The sequence below is a fragment of the Meleagris gallopavo genome, chromosome 4, assembly GCF_905368555.1.
Source record: "Meleagris gallopavo chromosome 4, MGAL_WU_HG_1.1, whole genome shotgun sequence".
In the NCBI taxonomy this organism is placed as follows: domain Eukaryota; kingdom Metazoa; phylum Chordata; class Aves; order Galliformes; family Phasianidae; genus Meleagris; species Meleagris gallopavo.
Window position 1 is genome coordinate 24,246,440 of NC_139407.1, and position 13,476 is coordinate 24,259,915.

The 13,476-nt window shown below is 35.0% G+C and overlaps 1 protein-coding gene across 5 annotated transcripts in view; it reads left to right on the forward strand.

The window, feature by feature from the left end:
* WDR17 (WD repeat domain 17) overlaps positions 1-13,476 on the forward strand; it is a 47,924-nt gene that overhangs the window by 10,449 nt on the left and 23,999 nt on the right. For all 5 annotated transcript variants that reach the window (XR_014882926.1, XM_085222487.1, XM_085222486.1 and 2 more), the window contains exons 2-8: positions 5,329-5,457; positions 6,451-6,634; positions 7,896-8,126; positions 8,805-9,056; positions 10,406-10,528; positions 10,852-11,039; positions 12,048-12,216. Coding sequence is in view for 4 of the 5 variants with exons in the window: in XM_085222485.1 (XP_085078611.1) it covers positions 5,329-5,457; positions 6,451-6,634; positions 7,896-8,126; positions 8,805-9,056; positions 10,406-10,528; positions 10,852-11,039; positions 12,048-12,216 (1,276 nt within the window). In the remaining variant the exon portion in view is untranslated. The remainder of the gene's footprint in view (positions 1-5,328; positions 5,458-6,450; positions 6,635-7,895; positions 8,127-8,804; positions 9,057-10,405; positions 10,529-10,851; positions 11,040-12,047; positions 12,217-13,476) is intronic.

A 13,476-nucleotide genomic window follows, 5' to 3' on the forward strand; every position in this document is an offset into this window, starting at 1 on the left:
TACTTCAGCTTTGGGTGTATTGTGGAGGTTTAAAATAGCTATGAAAACTAGGAGAATACTGTTCTTTTAAAATATTTTTTTCTGTAAGTGTTTTTTCCCTAGTTAGTGTCCATATAATCAAATGCACTCATTTTAAACTTGTTAGTTAATCATAAGTTAGAAAACTTGCAGTCAGTGTTTGCAGCTGATGAATCTAGTCAAGGTTTCTGCTGTTCTTGAAGAGTGGTGCTGAAATTGGAAGCCTTTTTCAACTGAAATTGGTACACTGAAGGTGGCACTCTACCTCTGGGTATTCTTCTGGTACTCCAGGAGCAGCAGGTAACGTGTTCTATTGTGTACAGAAGTAGAAAGTAGTAGAAAGAAGAAACTTTTTTTTTTTTTTTTTAGAGAAGCATACAAGCTGTCTACGCTGGTCAGTGGTAAGCTAGCAATCAACCTGCCGTTTTAAGGAGTAGTCAACTAGCTAGGTTAAATCCTGCTGAGAAGTGTGAAATGCTTAATTTCTTTTAACAGCAGTACATGCATAAACCTACATAATTATACTGCTTTTGTCACTGTTGTGATTGTGTAGACATTTTTAGCTCACTTTTTGCTGAGAAGCTTTCACTTTGAAGCAGTGCACATACATCCTCAGTAAGACTGTTTAAAGACCTACATTAGCAACTGCACTTTGATTGTATCAAGAATTAGAAGTTTTTCAGGATTTTTGTGGTACTCCTTCCAAAGCAGGAAGGATTTTCATTTGAAGGTAACAGCTCAAATGACATCAGTATCAGTTCTAGTCTTAAGCACTTAGCTCTGATCAATAACATGACCCTCTATTCTTTGTTTCTAACTTTTTTTACGAATCTGCCTAAATCCATGGCAAGTGATCTTAGATAATATTCATCAGTTTGTCATTTTTCATAGTGTAAGATTTCTTCTGTGTGCTTTATTTTACTTTTGAAGTTCTTCAAATGTATAAATTAACAGACACCAATTAAATTTTAATCTTAGGGATATAAAATTGTGCAAAATACTTATTCATGCAGGTAAGCGTTCAGAAGTATTTCCCTACTTTATGAACATGGTATAAAATTTAGAAAATGTGCTGGCTTAAATGTTTCAGAAAGGATCATTTAAGTTTTGGGGAGATTTTATTGCTCTGTTTAGTCTTAGATTTAATTTGTCTATTTACTTTTAAGTTGCGTCTATAATGGAATATTTCCAATTATGCTTTATTTGATGGGACTGGGCAGATTACCAGCTGTAACTTAATTTCTTAATGTGACTATGCTGTGCTTGGTGTTTTCTAGCCACTTTGAAAGAGTGCTGCTTAATATTAAGCAAGCACAGTATCTGCAAGGATGGAGACTTCTTGTTTTGAAAATCTCCGTGTTTTTAACCAGAAGAATTCTTTGTTCTCTGATGCTTCAAACTGGTCTGATTAAATAGGGTAGTAGAAGTGAAGCTCTAAAGCTTGCAGGTCACATTTCATCTCCAGCAGCTTTTCCCAGAAATATGCCCAGTGTTCTTAAGGAGACTTAGTCTCCTTGAGGTAAGTCATCTTAAAGTAGGTCTTTAATTGTTATGTTGTCATTGACCTTGGAGCAATAGTATGGATGAAAGACAATATCTCTATATGAAACCTACAGCTGTGGCAGCAAGCTTTTCTCATAAGAAAATGTACAAACTTAACTGGAAGACAGTAAGAATAGAAGCAGGGGACAGAAGCAGAAAAAGATGGATAATGCTGAAATTGAATTTGTCCCTGTTAAAGACCTGCAGTTGCTAGGCTACTGACACTGCCATTGTGTGAGTGTTGTACAACAAAATGCTCAGTCTTTTCTCCTGCATTCCTTAGTAACTGCATTGTTACGTGAACGTCAAGGTTTAGTTCCTTCATGGTCAAGTGAAGTCATTTTATTCTACAACCAGAACAAGATTGTGCATTTTGACAGCAGCAAGATCTTGGAATGATCGTGTAAACTCTTAAGTGGTTTACAAAATAGGGTTCTTAGGCTAAGGTAGGAATTACCTTATATAACCATGTCTATGTATCTAGTCCATCCAAATATTATTTTTAAATAATATTAATTCTGTGATGATCAGAATTGCAGTTTAGTGGTTTTCCCCCTGTATTTAGCAACTTGAAATGTTGTTGCTGCTCATAGCAATTGGGAGGGAAAAGAAGGTTGTTTTTTTGTTGTTGTTGTTGTCCTCCCTCTTTCCCTCATCTCCTTGGAAACTGGGCATCCTTTATTAGATATCTGTGGGCAGTATATGTATTTTTACATGCACAGTTTTTTTTCAGTGTATACACTTCAGGGTCCAATATAACTACTTGAATATCATTTATTTTGATATAAAATGTATTTTTTAACAAAGGATGCATTTTTCAACAGTGTAAAAAAAAATTTGTATCATATGAAGTAATACATAATATTAATTTAAGTTGCATTCAGTAGTTTTCACCAGATTGCTAAGGTGAATACTGCTTTTTTTTCCCTCGTGTTACAAGCATGTTCAGCAGAAATCTAATGTCTGAAAAACAATCTGTAGTAAATGATCTTTGGTGCATGATGCTTGTGAGAGACATAGCAGTCAATGTCACAATTGCAATTTCTTCTCCCAAATACAAAAACAATAGAATTAACAAGATACGCATGCTTTGAAAAGAAATATAATTGTAAAGGATTGTGGAATTACTTAAAAGGAGTTCAGAGTGCTTTCTACAATGCAGCTTAGAATATCTTATTACATACGTAATGTAGTTTGTTTTTCTGTGGGTTGGTGTTTTTACACTAGGAAAAAACTGTACTAGAAATTGAAGTTTATTAGTGCTTCTTAGGCATAAATTGTGCAATGATAGAATATCACAACACAACCCTTTTCATTCACATGGTAATCTTATTTAGAGGATACTTTTATTTGAGTATCAGACCTTAAGAAGAAAAGTACATGATCACTCGTACGCGAGATGCTCCAGTCACTTAGTCATCTTAATAGTCCTATGTCCAGGTCTCTCTTGAAATGGGGAGCCCAGAACAGAATGCAGTTGTCAAGGTGTGTGGCTTCACCAATGCTGGGTGGAGAGGAAGGATCACTTCCTTTGAGCTGCTGGTAGCACTTCTGATGCACTCTAGGATACCTTTTTGCCTCCTTTTAGCCAGAAGGGCCTGGTCTTAGTATTAATTCATTTCATTGACATATATACAAGGAGAGTTCTAAAATTCTGTTGATATGTTAAATAAGGATTTATACTTCAAGTGAATTCTCCTTAGTGATACGTCTTGATCTTCCTATTTGAAATTTTTTAACTTTATTCAGTAAGCAAGTGGTTGTGCTTAATAAATAACAAAACTTGTGCCTAAATTATATGAGTACCCTCATATGTAGTAAAAGAGAACTTTGGAATTTTTGTTTCATAATGACTTCTTCAAATTTGCTTTGGTACATAAAGGTAATTGTGGTTGAAATTATGCCAGAAAATAGTTCATCCACAGTGACATGGTTGCATTTCTGAATCATATGTATAAATAAAAATCTGAAGGTGAACTAACCTTAGATTACTAGTAACTGTCACTTCCTCAAAAGTGTGAGGCTAGTGCCTATTCTGACGTTAGGATATGTGCTTGGAGTACCTTGTAGCTTTTCTGTTGATAACTATAGCCCAACTACCCATAAATAGATGCATGTGAAGCTTCTAAATGACTGGCCAGGTTTTGTTTTCTACGAGAGAAATTAAAAAAAATATTCACAAGCCCTATTTTTTTTTAAGCCAAATAACTGAGTCTTAATGCAAAGTGACTATTGATAGGTAATCCATCCTAATATGTTGTTAGTTTTTGTTGAAAGTGTTTGTATCAATTTGTTATATTTTGTCTTAGTAGTACTCAATATGTTGAATGTTTGCACTGATGAACAAGTGTTTTAAGGGTGGTGCTGCACTTTAACAATCTGTACTCTTACAAGTGAGAATGAAGTGCGTTATAACATAAAATTGAGAATATGTTAAAGTAATTAATTTTCAGGGAGAAGTAAATTTTAGCAAACACTACCTTTGCAGATGTTTGCATTCTTGGTGTGTAAATGGATTATAGAAAAATGACCAGGCTCTTACTCAATCTAGGAAGCCTTTTAATATATAATTATTAATCAAATATTGAGCTAGATGTGTAATTGATCTGGCTCAGCAGAGCATTTCTTCTGTTTTTATGTTAAAGTCAGCTAGCCTCTCAATCAGAGAGGAGCAAGTAGTTTGAGATTCCTTTGGTAATATTGTTTCTCATATATATGCATATATATTTCCTTTCCAAGGATCTTTTCTGCTACAGCTTTTAAATTCTGCGCAAATGATTATTTCCCTCATACACAGTAGAGAAAATGTGTAGCTAGAGTGACTGATTTTGTGCAGACACTTAATGCTAGTTAGCAGAGGTGATCTGGGGAAAATCTTGTTTTAGACACTGGAGTCATAGATTGCTAAACAGTAATACAGCAATGCTGTAGTGAACTTTGCTTTTTATTTTCCTCAACTCACAGTAGTTAAGGAAACTTATCTTCTCCTGAAAGGATGGTGATGTTAAGTAATTCATACTCGTACTAAGCTAGTGGTATAGAATCACGTAGGTTGGAAAAGACCCCTTAGGATCATCCAGTCCAGCCCATGCCCACTAAACCATGTCCCTCAGTGCCACATCTACACATTTCTTGAACACCTCCTTGAGCCGAGCAGACTGTTTCAATATATTACTGTGCTTTCTGAGAAAAATTTTTTCTTGTATCCAAACTGAACCTCCCCTGGAAGAACAATTTATGGCTATTACCTCTTGTCTGGTCTGTAGTTATGTGGGAGAAGAGGCTCAGCACAACTTCCTTTCAGATAGTTGTAGAGTGTGATAAAGTATTCCCATGCCTCCTTTCTCCAGAGTAAACCATCCCAGCTCCCTCAGCCATTCCCTGCAAGACTTGTGCTCCAGACACCTCATTGCTCCACTGCCCTTCTCTAGTCATTCTGGTGCAGGTTTCAATGTCTTTCTTGCAATGAGGCACCCAAACACAGTAGGTGTTCAGTTTGAAAGTGTTAAAATCTGACTACAGAGGAAAGTGAAGAACAGCTTCAACTCGTGCAAATCAAGAACAATTCACGTTTTCATTCCCTGTTTCCAACTTCCCTGCATCCCACAGCTCTAAGACATTCTTACGACGGGCATTGAAATCCCATCCTTTTGTAATGCTGAGGGAGCCTGTGAACAAAATGAATGGATTACTTATGGAAACAGAAAGGTGCTGATCTATTCTGTAACATGTTTTCATGTTGTATTTTAATGATTTTCTGTCTTAAAGGCAAAAATGTCACATGTTAGGCAAGTGGGTCTTCTAGCTGCTGGATGTCAGCCATGGAACAAGGATGTTTGTGCTGCTAGTGGGGATAGATTTGCCTACTGTGCTACACTTGCTATTTATATATATCAGGTAAGACTTCTTATTTAACAGACCAGTTGTTGTTTGTTTTTTTTTTTTTTAACATTACTGTCTATATCACTGAGCCCTTTCAGTATATTTTTGTTTGGAAGTATGATTGCTGCTGAGAAGGTACCTATGTAGTACTCAACCTCCTATTCAAGATACCTTTTCCAAATTATTTTTTCTCCTAGTTAGAATAGGTGTAAAAAACTTATTTGAATGTTGTATTTCAAGTTGTATGTGTCCAGAATTATTTGCATAAAAAAAACAAACTCAGGCAAATGCCTGAGATGAATGAAGTGCATTAATAGAATAGGTTTTGAGAGGGAAATGAAGAAATTATATGATGTCATTTGAAATGTAAAAGTAATCTTTTAAGGTAGCTTTAACCTGTTCTGGGGAACTTTGGACATGGATCTGCAGAGTTGTGAATTCCTTGGCCCGCCTTTCTTTTGTTTGGTACAAGCTATTACTTTCACTGTTTCTAAACTGCAGAGCAGTGTGGTCTTTTAAAATTCCCAGTTGCTGTACACCAGCAAATAAAAAATGTAAATGCTGTCATTTGGAATGTTCAGACTGAAAAATACTGCAGGATAAGCTAATTTTAACTCTGTTAGTTAAACTGCTGATGGAATTAGAATAAAAATTTGTGTTGAGTTTAGGAAAAATTTCATACTCATTTTTGTATTCTGTCACTTGCAGATTACCAATAAAGAATGTACTTTAGAGTTACAATGCAAAAATTGAGTGCAGTTACTAAGGGAATGTAATTGTAAATGAAAATAATAACGTATGTTAATACTGTTTGAGCTGATTGAATGTTTGATAAATTTTCAGTGTAAGTTAAATACATAAAAATTTAACTTATTGAGATATCAAGTAGTCAATTGTTAAATCCATCGTAGTTCCATCTATAAGCCTGAACTGTTCTCCTACTCAATAGTATTTAAGGTGAATTTTCAAAATATTTATTTCTAAGATGAATTTTTACTTTTCATTTAGCTGGATCACCAATACAATGAATTCAAGCTCCGAGCTATTATGTCTGAGCATAAGAGGACAATCACAGCCATATCTTGGTGTCCACACAATCCTGACATGTTTGCGAGTTCCAGCGCAGATAGTTTAGTAATTATTTGGAATGTGACTGAACAGAAAGTTGTGGCCAAACTGGATGATACAAAAGGTATTTCAGATGTGGAGATCTGCTTGTTCCATACAGCTTTTCTCAACAAAAAGTGGGGGGGAAAAAAAAAAGTAAAAGTGAACAAAAATTCAAAACAGTTCAAAAAGAAAGAATGAAGTACTTGACAAATTCAGGAATTTATGTTGCCATTGAATTCTTGTTGAGCAGAAACAAACATTTTTATCCTTATAAAAAGGATTAATAGTTAAGATTTAATCCTTAGATCGTGTGTTTTCATGGTAACCTTATGAAAATGAAAGCAAATAATGTAGCAGTCAACAGATCCAAATAGAAAATATCCATGAATTTGAAAAACAGTTTTTATTGAAATATTCTAATGCTTGCCCAACTGCATAATATCTCAGAACTTAAAACTACTGATTAGGAGAGTGCAGTAGACATCTAGAGTGTTAAATGTCTAGACTGTCAACTTTTCTTGCTCAATTCTGATTCATTCAGTCAAAGCCAACTGCTTATATTTTCATTACGAAACACAGTTTGTTGGCCATGTTTGTCTTTTACGTTTACATTCTTGGAAAATAGATGCTGCCTGTGAACAGTCAGTATCTCAAGTTCTTCCAGGATACTTTCAGACTCGCACTCTCTATTGAAGTTACGAATTTTCAGCTTGAGGAGTTTGTCTTGTTGTTTACCCCTTCAGACACACATTAAATTACAAGGATAATTAGTGTTGGAGTTGCTAAGTTTGAAATCCTTAACCTGCTGACCCTATTGGTAGATGTTATGTGATTGAATTAAAACTGCCAGATATACAAAGGTAAACTATTAAGAGACTGCTTTTATTTCAGTTTAGTCACAGTAATGTCTCTTATCTTTAAATTTCATTGTGTTTTGCAAAAATACAAATTGTAAGCTAGTATTTACTATATTGCTATTAACTTTTGCAAATTGCTTAAAAAAAAAATCATAGTAGAGAATGGAATTGTGAATGGAAAAAAAGGAATGCTTTATAGGATCAAGCTTATCCTCCTTCCTCGTGTGTGATTGTCCTTGGCACTAATGAAATCAAGTACAGCTATCATAAATTACAGCCTATCAAAGTAGCATTAAGATAATTTGAGAAATATTTCTACTTTCTGGATATATGTAGTTTATTTTCACACCATAAGGTATTCCTACGGTTTTTTAAATTTCAGTCTAATCACTTGTGTATAATTGTTTGTACAGGTGTTCAAGACAATTGCTGATACTGGGCCTGACAGTAACGTACTGTCCTTCAAATCCTTATTCTGTGTTTCAGGAATTCCTGTGTCACTTAGCTGGTGCTGGAATGAAGATGACACAGTTGCGTTTGTTTCCCACAGAGGTCCCTTGTACATTTGGACTATCTCAGGACCTTTCAATGTGGTAACGGCACATGAAGGAGCACATAGTTTCTTGTCGGATATCTGTCTGTTTAGGTGGCATCCAACAAGAAAAGGGAAAGTAGTCTTTGGACACTCTGATGGAAGTCTGTCTATTTTTCAGCCAGGTAAAAACTGATATGGTAAAACAACGTATATGGTTTTGTTGTGTATGTATGTTTTTTTTTGTATATGCATGTAGTTCTGCACTTTTTTCATTCAGATTTTTATGAATGCATGCATGCATTCAATACTTATACTATATCTACTTCTTGTATATCACAAAAATTACTTAAATGAAAAGCGCACAGCATTTTCTTTGTTGCTTCTTTCTTTTGTGATAATACTGAGATTTTTGACCAGCTACAGAATGAGAGCAGACACAAAATTTTACTGAACTGTATTTCCCAGTAATTTTTTTTTATTCTGCATAGACTAGTTTGAATTTTTCAAGTCTCTTACTTTGCTTCTGTATTGTTCTAGAGTTCTGTTTTATTGTCAGGCTTTCTATAAGCCATCTATACCACTTTACTCATGGAAGTCATTGGGACAATGTATATTTTCTTTCATTATAAATTGATTAATCAAACTGACAACTGTTTCTGTTTTCTGCTGTATTAAAAAAAGTCATCTGCAGGACTACTTTAGGTTAGATATTGCAAAGTCAGCTTTCTTGAGTTCAGTGCAGCAAACAAAAGAACAGACTACAAACAATTTCAGGGGAGACAAAAGTGAAATTTGAAAAAGTATTCAGAGGACATATTTGTTATCACTTTGAAATAACTTGTATTCTTGTGCTCTTAAAGGTTTTCGAAACCAGAAGCATGTCTTAAGACCAGAATCTCTAAAAGGAGCAGATGAAGAAGATCCAGTTACAGCACTGGAGTGGGACCCTTTGTCAAATAACTATCTTCTTGTTGCAAATTTACATAATGGCATTCAACTAGTTGATTCAGAATCTGCATTCTGTCTTGTAAAATTTAATTTTCCCAATGCAGCAGCATCTGTTCGGTGTTTAGCCTGGGTTCCTAGTGCACCTGGAATGTTTATAACTGGAGGTAAGCCTTTTATTTCCCAATTTATGGAGAAGTGATAAATGTAACATTTAAGTCTTCAAAACTGATATCAAAGATTTGATCTCTGCTTCTTAACATTTCTACAAACAGAAGAGTATATATTATACAAAAAAGCCCCCTCAAGTATGTATATGGAAAAGAATAGAAAACTATGCTGAACAGCATATGTATTTACATGGAAGTGACTTCTAACTATTGCTGCTAAATAATATTTTCCTTATGCAGACTTCAGCAATAATACTGAAGTTACTTGGAAATAAGAATAAAAAGTGTTGTGCTAGTGCACATCGCTTTCTCCTCTGCTTTCTCTATTTTTGGGGAGCTTATAGTTCTTTAAACTATTTCCTGCCTCTTTCTTATACCTTAAAAATTAGCGTCAAGGTTGAAGAACCAGTGAGTAAGGAAAGCTAAACTTTGAGAACACTTTATAACAGGAATTCTGTAGAGTATATTTGCTGTATTTTAAATAATTAATATGACTAATTACTGTTTTTAATAGTGAAATTATGGTAGAGGTGTCTGTGCTTGCCTACAAGGTCTTTTAGGATTCTAAGTTTTAATTCCTTGGGTCATCTTTGGTTTTGGTTTTCTTTGCTTCGCTTAGTCCTTAAATAGAATCATAGGCTGACCTGGGTTGAAAAGGACCAGTGATCACCTAATTTCAATGCCCTTGTTATGTGCGGGGTTGCCAATCACTAGACCAGGCCTGGCCTTGAATGCCTCCAGGGATGGGGCATCCACAACCTCCCTGGGCAACCTGTTCCACAGTGTCACCATCCTCTGTGTGAAAAAACTTCCTCCTAATATCTAACCTAAACCTCTCCTGTCTTAGTTTAAAACCATTCCCCCTTGTCCTATCACTATCCACCCTTGTAAACAGTTGTTTCCCCTCCTATTTATATGCTCCTTTAAAGTATTGGAAGGCCACAATGAGGTCTCCCTGGAGCCTTCTCTAAGTTAAACAAGCCCAGCTCCCTCAACCATTCTTGACAGGAGAGGTGCTCCAGCCCTCTGTCATCTTAGTGGTCCTCCGCTGGACCTGTTCCAAGAGCTCCATGTCCTTCTTTTGCTGGGGGCCCTGGACACAGTACAGCAGATGGGGACTCATAAGAGCTGAGTAGAGGCAATCACCTCCCTCCCCTGCTGGCCACTCCTCTTTTAATGCAGCTCAGAACACAGTTGGCCTTCCAGGCTGCAAGCGTACACTGCTGGCTCATGTCTAGCTTCTCATCCACCAGGACCCCAAGTCCCTCTGCACATGGCATATGAAAATAACATACATACAGTAAAACCGAGTAAATAAAAACATATTTTTATATTTGTAACTTCAGATTCTCAAGTTGGTGTGTTACGTATTTGGAATGTTTCGCGTACAGCGCCTATCGATAATTTAAAATTGAAGAATTCTGGCTTCCATAGTTTGCACGTGCTAAGTTCTCCTCCAAAGAAGAAGTGTAAGAATACTTTTGATTGTTATTCATTATGATGCAAGCAAGTTAAGAGAATATTTTTTGTGCATCTTGGCATAGTCAAGTCAATCTCTGAAATCTTGTTGTTCTGTGGTTCTAAGTTAAACATGTGTAAGGGATAAAGCCCTTTATGCTGTCCTTTAGCAGATCAGGCTTTGTACTCCCCTTTATATATAATGTGTGTGTGTGCATGCATATGTGTATATGTATAAATAAACTGTCTGGAATACAAAGCAATTTCCTCTATATAACTGTTAATTATTATTACATAAAAAATAGAAACACTTGTCTATTTTTCTTTTATTAAGCATTCTCGTTTCCATCTCCTACTAAATATCCTCATACATCCTCGACAAGTGAGGCTGTTCCTCCTCCGACTTTATCACAAAAACAAGCGTTTTCTCTTCCTCCTGGCCATATTGTCTGTTGTTTCATGGATGGTGGTGTTGGCCTTTATGATATGGGAGCCAGAAAGTGGAATTTCCTCAGAGATTTGGTAGGTTTTTTTTTTTTCTGTTTTGAAATGATGTCTTGGCTTACCTAGCTTGTTCTTATAACAGTAAATTCGTTGTCATTCAGAAATAAAGATTTAGGAGTTTTCTGGTTGGTGGTGATGAAGTTTGTTTGCTTGTTCTAACTGAAATTTTATTGATACTTCATGATTTTCTAAGAAATAATACTTTTGGAGCTGCCCTTGTATCGGCTTGTTTTGAGGGAGAAGTTTGTGATTGGGTTTATTACGTACTAAGTGAACCTCTTTTTCCTGATTGGTTAGTTATTCAAAAGGACTTTTCTCCATTCAATTTTCCTTGAAAACCTTAAATAGTTTGCAGGTGTACTCCAGTATGTGTTTGAATAGAGGCTTATGTTGTTTTCATTTTTAATTGATTTTTTTTTATGTATATCAAATGAGGCTTAAAAACTTTTTTGTATATTATTTGCTTCTCGTGTTTCTGTCAAATTAAGTTCCACAAGAGTGTTTTAATCAGTTAAGATGAGAAAGTTCTGAAGGTTTGAAGTATAAACTGCAATATAGAAACATCTGGTTTTAGAACACAGAAATCGCTGGAATTCTAAAAAATGTTTTAGAATATAATCTACAGAACTTGACTAATTCAGTCAGATACTCTTTACCTGAAAGGTAACATTAATTTGTTTTACAGTTTTCTTTTGTTTGCTTTTGTTTAGGTTTAGATTTTTTTAATTATTATTATTAACAATTCAATTCCAATGGACAATGCATCCCTGGCATTGCATCATCCTATTGTTTTAGGGCAACATTTTTTTGTTCTTAAGAATGTTCTTCAAAGGATAAAGTATTACAGTCTAAGCTATTTTAATGCCTTGTTATTTCAACTGAATAGTCAAAATGTGCAGAGGTTTTTGAACTCATAATTGGTCTAATTGCTTTTTAATAGAGCTGATTTTAGAGTTTACTTAGAGATGGACTTCTGGGGAAAAAACATTAAGTGTAATAAAAATGGATTCAATTTTTTCTTTTAAGGGACATATTGAGACCATCTTTGATTGTGAATTCAAACCTGATAATCCTGATCTTCTTGCTACAGCTTCATTTGATGGTACAATAAAAGTTTGGGACATAAATACTTTAACAGCGGTTTACACATCTCCTGGTAATGAGGGGGTTATTTATTCCATTTCATGGGCTCCAGGTAAGAATATTTTGCTTAAGGAATAAAAGTTCTTGAGTCAGCTTGACTATCAGCACTTTGTGTGACAAAAATATTCATTTTAGACAGAAGGGTATCTTTAAAAGTTCTGAAATGTAATCAAAGTAACATTTAAGTCTTGTAGAATACAGTGCTTCAGCACCTGTTGAGATTTACCTGTGTGAGGAATGATCTGTGTATTTCATACCGAGTCTGTAGGAAGGAAACTCCAGTTTTTCTAACGTTACATTATAGAGGTGATGAAAAGGCTTCCTTTGCATGGGAGGCAATTGTTTAGAAGAGTTTGAATTGTATTTTATGCTGAAAAAGTTGAATATGTGTTTTTAGTTCTGGCTCATCCTTATGTGATATTCTAATCACTGAGCTGTATATTAAAGACTTTTTTTTGTTAAATGTCTACTCTTTTTTAGACACTGAAGTTGGTGGGAAATTTTGATGTTGGAACTGGTCTGCAACCTATTTAGCTGATTTTGAGAGTACGTTTATGATAACAGGTACTGATGTCAGTACTTGTTAAGTAGGGTTCATGTGACTGAATAGCAGATAAATAGCGGATACAATTTTATTGATTTTTTTTTTTCCTCAAGTTTAAATTTAACAGACTTCCCTATGAATTTAAACTCTTAACAAGAAATATTTTTATGGGAAGTTGAATGTAGCCTGTATAAATGAAATGAATTGGCACTTCATATCAGAGCATCTCTTGCACACTTTTTCTTCTTCGCAGATGATTTGAATTGCTGTGTGCAAATTATGACAGTATGAAATACATGTTCCATTTTTTTGGTTGCTTTGTTTAAAAATCTAATTTTAGTTTGTACTAGCACCTCAAATAAAGAGAATAACTTGTTTGTGAGGAGGAGTAGAATTGGTGTTTTTCCAAGATTTGAATTCTGTATGATTAAAAATGAAAATTAGTAAATTTAGGTTAATTGAAAGCATGTCCTTTAGCTTGTGTACTTCTAACTTTAGTTCCTTACACTTCATTGCTGTCCATCTCAGAACTTCTTTCACATCCCTTACTCCCAGCAAGTGCCTTCCAAGCTTTGTACATTTGTTTTAGCTTCATTCATAAAATATACTCTTGTATTTGTCATTACTTAACTTTGGTCTCAAAAGAACTTACTCTGTTTCCATCTTTGTCCCACCAGAATTTCTTTTCATTCTGCATATGCACCTTTTATCTATACTCCCCTTGTAGAAATTGCCTTTTTTGCTTGTATTTGCAGTATAAAGCAAGTC